Below are 13,526 nucleotides of genomic sequence, written 5' to 3'. Positions count from 1 at the left end.
AGACATTATTAACTCTTTATAACTTGACCTAGATGGTCACACAACATGCAAGGTTCTTAATTTTAGCACGAATACTTGGAGATATGTGACTGGCTCTACACATCCCATTCGTACATCATCTTCTGTATATTTAGATGGATCACTTCATCGGTTGACTCTCCTTAGAAAATACATCGAGGTCTTGTTGAAGTGACCATGTATTAATAAACTCTAATACAGTAAGATCACGCAAGCTGCTCAAAGAGTTCTAAAGTTTCAAATAAAGAATTGTAATAATATAGTTTCCAATGAAGTCTACATATTGGTCAGTCAGTCTGTTGGATAAGATTAATCAGACCATTAGAAAAAATACACTATGGGGAGGACTACGTTACTTAGCATATTATTGATCCTATTATTTTGCTCTCTCGTCCAATCACAATCGTACACGTCACATTCAAAAATCCAACTTCCCGGCGATTCTCTGACTCTTTCCGTTACCGATTTCGGCGCCACCGGCGATGGTATCAACTACGACTCCTCTGCGATTCAGTCAACCATCGACGCCTGCAACCGTCACTGCGCATCGTCTTCCTCCATCTGCCGCGTCGTTTTCCCATCCGGAACCTATTTGACCGCCAAGCTCCATCTCCGATCTGGCGTCGTTCTCGATGTCACGGAGGACGCGGTTCTTCTCGGTGGACCGAGGATCGAGGATTATTATCCGGCGGAGACTTCCTCGGATTGGTACGTGGTTGTGGCGAACAACGCGACCGACGTTGGAATCACCGGCGGAGGAGCCATCGATGGGCAGGGATCGAAGTTCGTGGTCAGATTCGATGAGAAGAAGAACGTGATGGTGAGCTGGAATCAGACTGGTGCTTGCTTGGGTGATGAGTGTAGACCTAGGCTCGTTGGTTTCGTTGATTCTAGAAACGTTGAGATCTGGAACATCACTCTACGTGAGCCTGCTTATTGGTGGTTAGTTTTGCTTCTGTGATTGCTCAATGCCTCAATGGTTAAAAATAGTTTGAAGAGTAATCTCAAGACTGAATGAATCTATGGTTTGATACTTTAGCACTACTCCTTGCAGCTTGCACATTGTGAGGTGCGAGAACACATCAGTCCACGATGTATCCATCCTTGGGGACTTCAACACTCCAAATAACGATGGAATCGACATTGAAGATTCCAACAACACTGTTATCACAAGGTGTCACATTGACACAGGGGATGATGCAATCTGTCCCAAGACTTACACTGGTCCGCTTTACAACTTAACCGCTACTGACTGTTGGATCCGGACTAAATCCTCGGCCATTAAACTAGGTAGCGCGAGCTGGTTCGACTTCAAAGGTCTTGTCTTTGATAACATTACTATTTTTGAATCTCACAGAGGCCTTGGCATGCAAATACGCGATGGAGGTATACAAGTTTCTTCTTTTCTTTTGGCTGCTTTTATAAACTCATAAAAACTCATGTGATGTAATGTAACCCCAGTATATGTGGCCTTTTGCAGGAAATGTGAGTGACATTACATTTTCGAATATAAACATTAGTACAAGATACTACGATCCATCATGGTGGGGAAGAGCAGAACCAATCTATATAACAACTTGCCCTCGTGACTCATCTGCAAAGGAAGGCTCAATCTCGAATCTCCTATTCGTAAACATAACAATCAATTCTGAAAATGGAGTCTTTTTATCAGGTTCTCCAAACGGATTACTCTCAGATATAAAGTTCAAAAACATGAACCTTACTGTCAGAAGATGGAGTAATTACAGTGCAGGGCTTGTGGATTATAGACCTGGATGTCAAGGTCTCGTGAACCATAGCACCACAGCTGGGATCATAATGGAACATGTGAACGGGTTTAGCATCGAGAATGTTGACCTGAAATGGTCAGATGATGTGAACTCTGCTTGGAATGTTCCTCTCGAATTTAGACCTTCCACTGTGAATAATATCTCGTTTGTTGGTTTCAATTCTGGTCTTTTACACGAGATTGTTTGAGTCTGATTACGTTTTTGTTGTTGAACACAAGATTTGTTTCAATCATTATCTTTGGTTTAAGTAAAAAATTTGGATTCTGATTTCTTTATACTTGTAAACGTTTAGAGGAACTAAACAATACGAGTACTTGTTTTCCCCTAAACGACAACGTTTTCTAATTCTGAGTTCCCTTATACGGTGTCGTTTCAGGAGTAATTTGTAGGTTTGCTTGCACAGTCGCGTGTTTACTTATCAATCAATCGCTCAAAGAAGAAATCGGAATCACAGAAATGGCGTCGACGAAGCCATTGATCGTCGCAGCGAAGACGCTCCGTAACCGGATCTATTTCCGATCTGGATCCACATCAGCTGGTCCAAGCCGGTGGGCGACGGCGGGACACGAAGAGCGACCCAAAGGATATTTCATGAACCGGACTCCGCCGCCTCCAGGACAGTCGCGTAAGTGGGAAGATTGGGAGCTGCCTTGTTACATCACAAGCTTCCTCACGATTGTTATCCTCGGTGTCGGACTCAATGCCAAACCGGATCTTTCAATCGAGACCTGGGCTCATCAGAAAGCTCTCGAGCGCCTTGAGATGGAGAAACTCGCAGCTGCTGGTGATTCGTCTGATTAATCTCTGATCTTGAGATAGTTCATATGATTCGATGGTATGTGTGTTTGTGTTTTCCGGGGGAGTTGAGGAGATTTTTATTTTTACCCGTTTATGATGATGATCACGGAATTACTAGTGACCTAGGGTTTCGTTTTGTTTCCCTTCTCCTCTTCCTTTCTTTGTTGTTGTTAGTGTTCATAAAATTTGTTCATGAAATAAGCCATCTTTTAACTCTTCTCTTGACGATGGTTTTGTGTAACTCACCTTAGATTTTTGATCATGTTTCAAAGCATTTTGCTGTCTCCAATCCTTTTTTTGCTTATAACTTCTCAAATTTGATTAATTTTTGATCTTCCAGTTTATCTTGATGGTCTCTCAGATTCCAGTTTATCTTGATGTTCATTTATGTGATTTGTGAATTCTATAGCTTCTTGTCTTATGATGCTGTGCAGTATAAAGATATCTAGATTCCGGTTTCAGTTTCGCATTAGTGAGGGTGTAAGGATAGTTCTGGACCTTCTGGTTAGGGAAAGTTTCTACTTTGTTTTCTAGTTATGAAAGCCTCGAAAAGGCAGGTTCATGACTATAGCTTAAGATTCTAGTTTGTATACACTCATGGAGTTAGGAAATAGGATGAGCAATTGTAGGATGTAACACTTTGGATTCTTGTTATTTTATGTCCTATGATATTGGGGGGGTTAGCTGAAGCTTTGAATGATTACTAAAGTATGCTTTCCATTTATAACAATTATGTGAGTTGCTGTGTGTGTTGAGTTGCCAACCATTTACTTATACCAAGTGAGAGAGAACATGAGAGTGTTGATATCGGCTTTTTGGAAAACAGGTTTTGATGAACTGGATAAGTTCAGGGAGAGATAGGTGCAAGAGAATTACACTCATGTTGGATGGTGGAGTCTTAGGAACATAACAGTATACTTTATGTCTCTGCAGCAGGTTCAAATGAATAGATGTAGAACTAGAAACAATGAAACATGTATTGCCATTTTTGAAGATTGTTGATGCATTAAGAATATCTAGGTAAACTGTAGGTTCTGTGTTGGATTCCTAAATCTACTGATGAGCATGGTGGCTCGCTATTCTTAGTATTAGGTTTGATCTTTCCATCTCATTTTGGTTGTGTTGGATGCTTACTCTGTCTCACTCTCAGTATGATTATGTAATCCTTTTGTTCTCCTTACTTTTGGGTCTGGAATTTCGAATCAGACTAGACCGAAGCCAAAACAGACTGATTATAGAACCGGAAAATCTAAACCAAAATCCATATGTGATATCCCTACCACACTTGCACATTGTGTGCAACTGAAAAAAAGTGGGCATCGAATTATTTGAGTGTTTGGTGGCTGTTCATGAATAGTGAACACTAAAGCTAGCTGGTGTACTTATTGGTTGTTCCTACCTGCATTGATATTTTTCTTTTTATAAATAGTTTGCATCTACTAATTCCAAAATCATCATCAGCGTTATGTCGGTATACTAACATTAAGTGGTTTTTGTCGTTTCATATTATATGTTTGTAAATTATCAAACTAGCAAAAACTTTTGCTTAAATTATCTTCTACCTGTATCTTAATAATGATCTCTTGTGGTCTACTCTACTCTCCTTTGGGCCATACATACTCTCTCTTCTCTCGTCCACAACCTCCAAACTCAATAATTTCCCTCTTTTTTTTATTACTACTACTGCATCATATTATTGTCATGGCAAAAATATTATGCTTCTGTCTTAAACATTATTTGGATGTAAAAACCAAGAAAAAGGTACGAATCTAAATCATGGTTGCTGTTTAGTGTATAGAAGTGGAAGGCAATAAGATCTGAAGGACGAAAGTGAAAGTGACAGTACGGGTCATCATTACTCTGACTAAAAAAAAAGTAAACTGAGTACAATCTGACCGGCAACTCCCGGTAAACACTTGAACCACCGACAAAGCTTTTCCTGGTTTACATGTAACTGCATCATACACGACGACCGATCTTCACGGTTCGTACCGTAATCGACCCCTTTTTTTTCCTTAATGCCCTCATTTAAATCCTGCAGCAGCACTCCTTTTTCACGAGCCGTAGAGAGCGAGAAAGTGGCTTTTTTACAGTTTCCTGATAAAGTAAAAGCTCATTTGAGGAACCAAAAAAAAAAAAAAACGGATTTCTTGGTGATCCCCAAGTGAAAAAACGGGTTTCTTGAGTCTCTTTGTTCTGTTTCTTCCTCGAGACTCGTAAAATTCTCATTTTTAGTTCTCCTCTGTTTCGATCTTTTTGCAGTATGTAACTTCTATTTTCATTTTTTTATGATTAGAAACATTATCAGAATGCACTCATTTCCATTAGCAACAAGAAAATTGTGAGAATCTATTGATTGCTTTCTGTGGGGCTTAACGTTTTGTTTTAGTATTATGCTATAAAAGAACAACTTTTTTTTTTTTCATGTAGATTGAGACAAACCATAACAAGTGCCGAATATATTGTCGTTTTCCTTTATTTGCCTTGGATTTCAGGAATATACGCAACTGAGTTTTTGTCCTTTTTCCTCTGTTTCAGACTATTGATCACAGCTGTTCTTTTTACATGCGTTACTTGAGAGTTGTTTAGTAACTGTTGTTGCGCTTTGGAGAAAAACTGAAAACAGTTTGATGATGATGAAGGGAAGAACAGCCAACAATGTTCAGACGAATCTGTCTACGAAGAACGGGAAAAGAGATCAAAAGCTACAAAAGATGAACAGTGCTAAAAAAATTTCAGGGCAAGAAAGACTCAAGCCTTTGGATGCTAAGGAGGAAGCTAAAGTCTCTGAAGTAGTAAGTGATGTGATTACACAATCAAATAAGGATGATGAAGATATCGTTAATAGGTCGTCAGATTATTATCAAGAGTCCGAGACTAGTATAATTGAAGAGAAAACCAAGAAAGAAGAGAGTGCAAATGGCTCTGTTTGTGATTTGGTGAAAGTTGATGATGATGATGAGGAAGAAAGCAAAGAGTTTGATGCTATAGCTAATGCAAAGCCAGATTCTGTGTCCCTTTCGGAAACTTCTGAAGGTGCCAATGTCGATTTGGTCAAAGGAGTCGAAGATTGGGAAGATGCTTCAAATGGTGGCATTAGTGGTGGAAGTGAGAACGAGGCAGGTGATGATGTTGAAGAAAAAAGTGAGGATGAAGAAGTATTGAAACAAAAGGTTGAGAGTTTGGAGACAAGAGTTGAGAAACTCGAAGAAGAGCTAAGAGAAGTTGCAGCGCTTGAGATTTCACTCTACTCGGTTGTACCAGAACACTCTAGCTCAGCTCACAAGCTTCACACGCCTGCTCGAAGAATTTCTAGACTCTATATCCATGCCTGTAAACATTGGAGTCAAGGAAAGCGAGCAACCGTCGCTAGAAACTCGGTGTCTGGTCTCATTTTAGCTGCTAAATCTTGCGGAAACGATGTTTCCAGGTAAACAAAAACACAATTTAAAAATTATGAGTGTATTAGCTTTTTAGTATTTTGATCTTCTCAAGGTTTTTCTTGGTTCTTACGTTTTAGGTTGACCTTCTGGTTATCAAACATCATTGCTCTGAGAGAGGTCATTTTGCAGGCTTTTGGTAAAACTAGCGTTCCTAGTCATTTCACAGAGACCTCTGAATCAAACGGGAGTGAACATATTGGTTTAGGGAAGCTAAGAAGGAAGAAGAACCAATGGACTAAGCAGTCAAATGGATTCAAGCAGGTTTTTGAAGATTGGAAAGAATCAGAAATCTTCACTGCTGCATTAGAGAAAGTTGAATTCTGGATTTTCTCTAGAATCATTGAATCTGTTTGGTGGCAGGTGAAATTTCAAGAAAGACTCATTCCTTCACTGAAATTTTTAAGAAAGGTTCCTTCTTTGAAACTTGTTCATGTTCTCTGTTCTCTGTTTTCAGGTTTTCACTCCTCACATGCAATCCCCGGAAATTGGCGGTAAAACGAATGAGAAACTAATGGGACCTGATCATGTACAAGGAAACTATTCAATAAGCCTATGGCAAAACGCTTTCAAAGTTTCTCTATCCAGGCTCTGTCCAATGCGTGGAGCAGGGCACGAGTGCGGTTGCTTACCTATCTTGGCTAAAATGGTATTAAGATTCTACATTCTAAAGTTCCCAAGCCAATGACATAAACTATGTAAAGGCTATTGGAATCTTAAATTATCTTGATACTATGTAACAGGTGATGGAGAAGTGTATAGCTCGGCTTGATGTAGCCATGTTCAATGCAATTCTGCGTGAGTCAGAGCATCAGATTCCCACGGATCCCGTCTCTGATCCTATCCTAGATGCTAAAGTCCTGCCTATCCTTGCTGGAGACTTAAGTTTTGGATCCGGGGCTCAGCTTAAAAACGCGGTACAACATCAAGAAACATAATTCAGATTGTTATGTTCACTTTAACATGAGAAAGTACTAATGTTCTTGAATGTTGTGATCTCTCGCTTTTAGATTGGAAATTGGTCAAGATGCCTCGCTGAAATGTTCTCTATAAACACTAGAGACTCAGTAGAAGAAAATGATCCCATAGATAGCGAGAAGTCATTCAGTTTGCTAAACGAACTTAGTGATCTACTTATGCTTCCAAAAGATATGTTAATGGAACAATCCATTAGAGAAGAGGTTTGTTTTGATTTCTCTATCACTCTTTATTAAGCTACATTTGATCACATAGCATCTTTCTTGACTAATGCATAGGTATGCCCATCGATAAGTCTTCCCTTAATAAAAAGAATACTCTGCAACTTTACACCTGACGAGTTCTGTCCTGATGATGTCCCTGGAGCTGTCCTAGAAGAGCTTAACGCCGAGGTAACATAATCAAATCATCTTTTTTTATTTCTCTGTGCTTATATGTGCACTCACTATACTTTTTTTGTTTGTTTCTCTTCAGAGCATGTCGAAGCATAAGTTATCAGGAGTTAGCTTCCCTTATGCGGCTTCTCCTGTTTCATACGTTCCTCCATCATCAATCAATGTAGCAGAGAGAGTTGCAGAGGTAGAAGGAGACATCTCTAGAATGTCAAGGAATGCGTCTATGATACAAAGAAAAGGATACACAAGCGATGAAGAGCTGGAGGAATTAGATTCTCCTCTTACATCAATCATTGAAAACGTATCGTTGTCACCTTCCTCACAGAACAGGAATGTAAAGAAGCAAGTTGAGCAGATAGGTGCAGTTGTTACAAATGCAAGATATGAGCTACTTAAGGAAGTGTGGTCTATGTGAGTGATTGGAAGCCAAATGTTCGAGTTCTTTAGGAAAAGACCTTTGTAACCATCTACTGAAACAAACCAAGTCATGTCGAAGTTACATGTAGTCGTAAGTATTTGATCAGATGAATATGCTCCTAGCGAATTGTATTTAGATATAATTAGCTACTTTTTTTCCTGTAAGTTTACTTTTGTTTCTTTGTTGTTTTTCCTTCTCAAAAAACCATCAAATAGACAAATACTAATGTTTTTCTTCTGACAACTCTGTCAACGGTAGACAAAAGGTGTTTACTTGGAATTCTGAATCTATAATTGTCAGTTAAGAAGAAAAGGATATAAATACAAACAGAATCTGAGCTCAAGCCGTTTAGAAACAGCCTATACTCTGCAGATGAGGTAGAAACACAACATTGGAGGAGGAAAGAAAGAACAAAACATAAATCTTGGAACTGCTCTGACTACATAAACTTGCGACCAGGATTCAAAAGCAAAACATAATAGCAGCTCAGAGCCTCAGACGGTACTAGGAACGTACTGCCTAATTCCAGCATTATTCTAGTGAGCTCAATGGAATCAGCATTAATTTCCTAAGCAAGAAAACTTCTCCAATACATGATTTGTGTATACGTTTCCATCTTTCTTCCTCTGGGTTTACATTGTTCTGTGATCAATGGCAAATTTGTAGTAACAAAGATGTGTAGAAACAGAATTTGTAGTATTGTTTTGTCTTCGTATGTATTTGAGTAATTTGACTAATGAAGAAATATGCCATAAGAGAAGAAGACTAAAGTGAATTTTTTTAAAAGTCCCACATCGACAAGTTAGAGAATGTAGGTCCAAACTTCGCAGTATAAATAAGACGCAGAGCTGCACGTTCAAATCATACCTTTCTCGGCCTTTTGGCTAAGATCAAGTGTAGTATCTGTTCTTATCAGTTTAATATCTGATATGTGGGCCATCGGCTCACACGATATTAACTCTATTTTTTAAGGGAGAAAGCCCGTTAAGATAGCTTGCTATCTGGGCTTTCGCGAGTCGCTCATGTGTTGCACTACTGCACGGGCCTGGCTCAACCCGCCAATCTATTAGTTAAACAGTTGCCTCTCTTTCTGTATAGTCTTACTCTCTTTCAGTCCGACATTCCTGGCTTTGAGCTATGGCTACAAAAGGAATGGTGAGTTTGCAGATTTCTCAATTAGCCTTCAGCAACTTGAATCCTACTAGTCAACGGGTCTCCTAATTGCATCTCAATGCTACCTTATCACTCTTTATAAGTTACTGATAAAGCTGTCCTGATCACATAACATCTCTCTTGAGTACTGATGCATAAGTATGCCCATCAATAAGTCTTCCTATGATAAAATGTATACTCTGCAATTTACACCTGATGAGTTATGTTATGATGATGTCCCTGGGCTAAACGCCGAGGTAACAAAATCAAATCCATCTTTTTTTGTTCTCAGCTTATCTGTGTACCCACTATATTTTTTGTTTGTTTGTTTCTCAACAGAGAATGTCGAAGTACAAGTTATCAGTAGTTAGCTTCCCTTATGTGGCTTCTCCTGTTTCAGACATTCCTCCATCATCAATGAGTGGAACAGAGAGAGAAGGAGACATCTCAAGAGTGTCAAAGAAGCATCTATGATACAAAGAAAAGGATACATGAGCGATGAAGAGCTGCAGGAAATAGATTCTCCTCTTACATCCATCATTGAAATCATATCGCTATCACCAATGTCCACACAGAACAGGAATGTGAACCAGCAAGTTGAGCAAATAGGTGCAGTGGTTACAAATGCAAGATATAAGCTACTTAGAGAAGTGTGGTCTATGTGAGTGATTGGAGGCCATATATCGAATTCTTTAGGGAAAGCCCTTTGTTACTTTTGTTACCATCAACTGAAATAAACCGAGTCTTGTCGAAGTTACATGTAGCAGTAAGTATTTGATCAGGTGAATATGCTCCTACCGAATTGTATTTAGATATTAGCTACCTTTTTCCTGGTAATTTTCTTTTGTTTCTTTGTTTTATTTCCTCCTCAAGGAACCATCAAACTACTAATGTTCTCTCAACGTTAGACAAAAGGTGTTTTCTTGGAATTTGAATCTGTAATGTCTGCTAAGACCAAGAAAAGGATATAGATACAAACAGAATCTGAGCAAAACTCGTTGGAAACAGCCTATTCTCTATAAATGAGATAGAAAAACACAATATTGGAGGAAGAAGCAAGAACAAAACCTTAATCTTGGAACTACCTCTGACTACAGTAATTTCCCACAAGGATCCAAAAGCAAACATAATAGTAGCTCAGACTGTAGTAAGGAAAGTGCCTAATTCAAGCAAGCATCATTTTAGTTCCCTGAGCAAGAAAGCTCCTCCAATATTGATTGCTTTTATGACTTTTTTATAGGTTTACATCTTTCTTCCTCTGGATTTTACATAGTTTTGTGATCAACGGCAAGTAATGCACAGAGAGAATAAAGATGTGTAGAAAAGGGAATTGTAGTACTCCCTCTGTCTCACAAAGATTGATGTTTTGAGATATTTTTTTGTCCCACAAAGATTGATGTTTTGTAGATTTCAAGAAGTAATCATTGAAAATATTTAAGATCTTGAATTGTTATTGGTTTAAAATTAAATAATATTCCTTTAATCAAAAAAAATATATATTTAAATTCAGTAATCATTGTTTTCTTAAACTGTGTAAAAGTTTAAAACTTCAATCTTTGTGAGACAGAGGGAGTATTGTTTTGTCTTGATATGTGTTTGACTAAAAAAGTAAAAAACGAAAGGACGCATAGAGAAGAAAACCAAATTGTATCTTCCGAAAGTCCCACATCGGAGAGTTAGAGAGCGTTGGTCATATGCTTTGTAGTATATAAACCAAAGCTAAGCCTAATTTTCAAATCATACCTTTCTCGGCCTTTTGGCTAAGATCAAGTGTAGTATCTGTTCTTATCAGTTTAATATCTGATATGTGAGCCATCGGCTCACACGATATTAACTCTATTTTTTAACGGAGAAAGCTTATCAGGGTAGCTTGCTATCTGAGCTTTCGCGAGTCGCCCATGCGTTGCACTACTGCACGGGCCCGGCTCAACCCGCCATTCTTATAGTTAAACATTTACTTAGTCTCTCTATACCTTGTGTCGGTTAAACATTTACTTAGTCTCTCTATATCTATTAGTTAAACATTTACTTAGTCTCCCTATACCTTGTGTGGTTAAATTAAAAAAAAAAAAGTTATAGTAGAAACCAGAAAGTAAGGCCAGATTATACTAGAGAAATCTATTAGAACAAAGAGTAACAAATGACCTCGGAATTCTCTATCATTCAAGTAAATCTGTGATTATTGTAGTAAATCTCTGTAGTGTTTGCCATCTTTTAAGTTACAGTGGCATTCTTGGCTTTGAACTATGGCTACAAAAGGACTCGTGAGTGGATATCATCATATGTAGCTCTTCTGATGCATCTCATAGCCAGTTCGCAGATTTCCACTTTTCATCTTTTTAATGTAATTTGCAGCCTAAACCAGTAAATCTTGTTGATTAAGGTCTTAAGTTAACAAACATATGACTTAACTCCTCAAATGTTGCATTAGAACACTTACCAAATTCCGATTCTTCTCTGTGTTTACATAGTTCTGTAATCAATGTTAAAGAACATACAAAGGCATAGAAGCAAGACAAAGCATGCGAGATCTTCTTAAAGGCTGTAACCAATCCTTTAAAAAAAAGGTTCAAACTCAGACGATGGTGACTCGACGGCGTATTTATTGTCTTTAAGGCGGTTTGTTCAAAATCTCAAAAGGTGATGAGTTGGAATCCCACATCGACAGGTTTGAGAGCGTTGGTCATAAGCTTCGCAGTATAAATAAGAAGCTGAGTTGATCGTTCAAATCATATCTTTCTCGGCCTTTTGGCTAAGATCAAGTGTAGTATCTGTTCTTATCAGTTTAATATCTGATATGTGGGCCATCGGCTCACATGATATTAACTCTATTTTTTAAGGGTCAAAGCTCGTCATGATAGCTTGCTATCTGAGCTTTTGCGAGTCGCCCATGCGTTGCACTACTGCACGGGCTTGGCTCAACCTGTTAATCTTTTAGTTAAACATTTATTTAGTCTCTCTTTAGTCTGTGTAAGGTACATTTTGCATTGTATCGATTGCATTTTGCTTTGCTATATATATATCGTAGGTACAAGAAAGGACATGAAGGAATTAGGAAGAGACAGAGCAATTCACTTGAGCTTGAACCACAGCGTGTTTGGGATTATGCTGGTGACAATTATGTTCACCGTGTAATGAGCTTCCATTGTACCGTTTGTTTCGTGATCTTCTACGTAACAACCCTGAAAGAAGGAGAACCATGGCTCCTCTGATGCGCTATGTGCTTCTGATTTTACATAGTTGATCACATCTTGGAAATGCATTAGGTATGCACTTGACCGTTCACTCCTTCTGGGGAAACGAAAACTCCAAAGAACAGGAATGTGAAGCAGCAAGTTGAGCAAATAGGTGCAGTGGTTACAAATAGATTGGAATTCTTTAGGGAAAGCCTTTTGTTACCATCTACTGAAACAAACCAAGGCTTGTCGAAGTTACATGTAGCCGTAAGTATTTGATCCGATGAATTTTCTCCTAGCGAATTGTATTTAGCTATTAGCTTACCTTTTTCCTGGAATTTTTCTTTTGTTTCTTTGTTGTTTTTCTTCCTCAAGGAACCATCAATATACTAGCGTTCTCTCAACGGTAGACAAAAGGCGTTTACTTGGAATTTGAATCTATAATGTCAGTTAAGGGCCAAGAAAGGATATAGATGCAAACAGAATCAGAGCAAAATTCGATGGAAACAGACTATACTCTGCAAATGAGATAAAAATACAACATTGGAGGAAGAAGAGGGCCTAATTCAAGCATCGTTTTTAGTTCCCTGAGCAAGAAAGCTCCTCCAATTATTTCTTTGATGATTTTTGTATATGTTTCCATCTTTCTTCCACTGGGTTCTTACATAGTTACATGTGGACATATGTATGTGTTTTGTCTTCATATGTGACTAAAGGATAAAGATGCCTAAAGAGAAGAAATCTAAAGTGTATTTTACTGAAGTCCCACATCGACGAGTTAGAGAGCGTTGGTCATAAGGTTTGCAGTATATATAAAGAATCTGGCTTTACGCTCAAATCATACCTTTCTCGGCCTTTTGGCTAAGATCAAGTGTAGTATCTGTTCTTATCAGTTTAATATCTGATATGTGGGCCATCGCTTCACACGATATTAACTCTATTTTTTAAGGGAGAAAGCCCGTTAAGATAGCTTGCTATCTGGGCTTTCGCGAGTCGCCCATGCGTTGCACTACTGCACGGGCCTGGCTCAACCCGCCAATCTTTTAGTTAAACAGTTGTCTCTCTTTCTATAAAGGTAAAGCTGAGAAAATAAAACCAAATTTCACGAGATAAAAGGTATTAGAACTTCATATTTTGTCTATGTAAGCCAATAACAATAGTAACAAATGATGTCGGACTGAAGTTACAATGGCAGGCTTTGAGCTATGGCTACAAAAGGAATGGTGAGTGCATCATATGGAGCCTGAGTTCTTTAGCCAGTTGAATCCTACTAGTCAACGGGTCTCCTAAGTGCATCTCAATGCCATTTTTTCACTTTTTAGAAGTTACTGATTAAACTTTCTTGATAACATAACATCTTT

At 38.5% G+C, this 13,526-nt stretch overlaps 3 protein-coding genes and 4 non-coding genes across 10 annotated transcripts; all 7 read left to right on the top strand.

Annotated features, from left to right (window-relative positions):
* Positions 1–110: 110 nt before the first annotated feature.
* LOC104712463 (putative polygalacturonase) lies at positions 111–2,895 on the top strand. Its single transcript, XM_087467283.1, has 3 exons — positions 111–960; positions 1,073–1,404; positions 1,499–2,895. The coding sequence occupies exons 1-3, from the start codon at positions 356–358 to the stop codon at positions 1,993–1,995; spliced, it is 1,434 nt and encodes a 477-aa protein (XP_087323409.1). The 5' UTR covers positions 111–355; the 3' UTR covers positions 1,996–2,895.
* LOC104712462 (uncharacterized) lies at positions 2,173–2,895 on the top strand. The gene has a single exon (XM_010429364.3). It carries the CDS (start codon positions 2,265–2,267, stop codon positions 2,607–2,609), a length of 345 nt encoding a protein of 114 aa, XP_010427666.1. The 5' UTR covers positions 2,173–2,264; the 3' UTR covers positions 2,610–2,895.
* A 1,288-nt stretch (positions 2,896–4,183) lies between these two features.
* Positions 4,184–8,080, top strand: LOC104712461 (uncharacterized). 4 transcript variants are annotated; one of them, XM_087467282.1, is made up of 8 exons: positions 4,184–4,590; positions 5,145–6,036; positions 6,127–6,409; positions 6,504–6,695; positions 6,790–6,963; positions 7,057–7,227; positions 7,303–7,416; positions 7,499–8,080. In XM_087467282.1, the coding sequence occupies exons 2-8, from the start codon at positions 5,237–5,239 to the stop codon at positions 7,832–7,834; spliced, it is 2,070 nt and encodes a 689-aa protein (XP_087323408.1). In that variant the 5' UTR covers positions 4,184–4,590; positions 5,145–5,236; the 3' UTR covers positions 7,835–8,080. The 4 variants fall into 4 exon arrangements, with proteins under 4 accessions (XP_087323408.1, XP_087323406.1, XP_087323405.1 ...); XM_087467280.1 differs by having other exon boundaries at positions 4,581–4,822; XM_087467279.1 differs by having other exon boundaries at positions 4,588–4,867.
* Positions 8,081–8,700: 620 nt separating this feature from the next.
* LOC147939085 (U2 spliceosomal RNA) lies at positions 8,701–8,896 on the top strand. The gene has a single exon (XR_015567739.1). It is a non-coding gene; the product is annotated as a U2 spliceosomal RNA (small nuclear RNA).
* A 1,832-nt stretch (positions 8,897–10,728) lies between these two features.
* Positions 10,729–10,924, top strand: LOC147939084 (U2 spliceosomal RNA). Its single transcript, XR_015567732.1, has one exon. It is a non-coding gene; the product is annotated as a U2 spliceosomal RNA (small nuclear RNA).
* A 796-nt stretch (positions 10,925–11,720) lies between these two features.
* On the top strand, positions 11,721–11,916 carry LOC147939083 (U2 spliceosomal RNA). Its single transcript, XR_015567741.1, has one exon. It is a non-coding gene; the product is annotated as a U2 spliceosomal RNA (small nuclear RNA).
* Positions 11,917–13,005: 1,089 nt separating this feature from the next.
* LOC147939082 (U2 spliceosomal RNA) lies at positions 13,006–13,201 on the top strand. The gene has a single exon (XR_015567743.1). It is a non-coding gene; the product is annotated as a U2 spliceosomal RNA (small nuclear RNA).
* Positions 13,202–13,526: the final 325 nt, after the last annotated feature.

The sequence above is a fragment of the Camelina sativa genome, chromosome 9 (assembly GCF_030686135.1).
Source record: "Camelina sativa cultivar CO46 ecotype springtype chromosome 9, ASM3068613v1".
In the NCBI taxonomy this organism is placed as follows: domain Eukaryota; kingdom Viridiplantae; phylum Streptophyta; class Magnoliopsida; order Brassicales; family Brassicaceae; genus Camelina; species Camelina sativa.
Note: the sequence above shows the minus strand (reverse complement) of the source record. Positions and strands in the feature narration are given on the sequence as shown.

Excerpts from the sequence above, each read along its gene's own strand:
- LOC104712463 (XM_087467283.1), top strand. The coding sequence starts at position 356 with ATGGGGAGGACTACGTTACTTAGCATATTATTGATCCTATTATTTTGC. Across the intron at positions 961-1,072 it reads CGTGAGCCTGCTTATTGGTG|CTTGCACATTGTGAGGTGCG; the intron begins GTTAGTTTTGCT and ends TACTCCTTGCAG. Across the intron at positions 1,405-1,498 it reads CATGCAAATACGCGATGGAG|GAAATGTGAGTGACATTACA; the intron begins GTATACAAGTTT and ends GGCCTTTTGCAG.
- LOC104712461 (XM_087467282.1), top strand. The coding sequence starts at position 5,237 with ATGATGATGAAGGGAAGAACAGCCAACAATGTTCAGACGAATCTGTCT. Across the intron at positions 6,410-6,503 it reads TTGAATCTGTTTGGTGGCAG|GTTTTCACTCCTCACATGCA; the intron begins GTGAAATTTCAA and ends CTCTGTTTTCAG. Across the intron at positions 6,696-6,789 it reads TACCTATCTTGGCTAAAATG|GTGATGGAGAAGTGTATAGC; the intron begins GTATTAAGATTC and ends ACTATGTAACAG.
- LOC104712462 (XM_010429364.3), top strand. The coding sequence starts at position 2,265 with ATGGCGTCGACGAAGCCATTGATCGTCGCAGCGAAGACGCTCCGTAAC.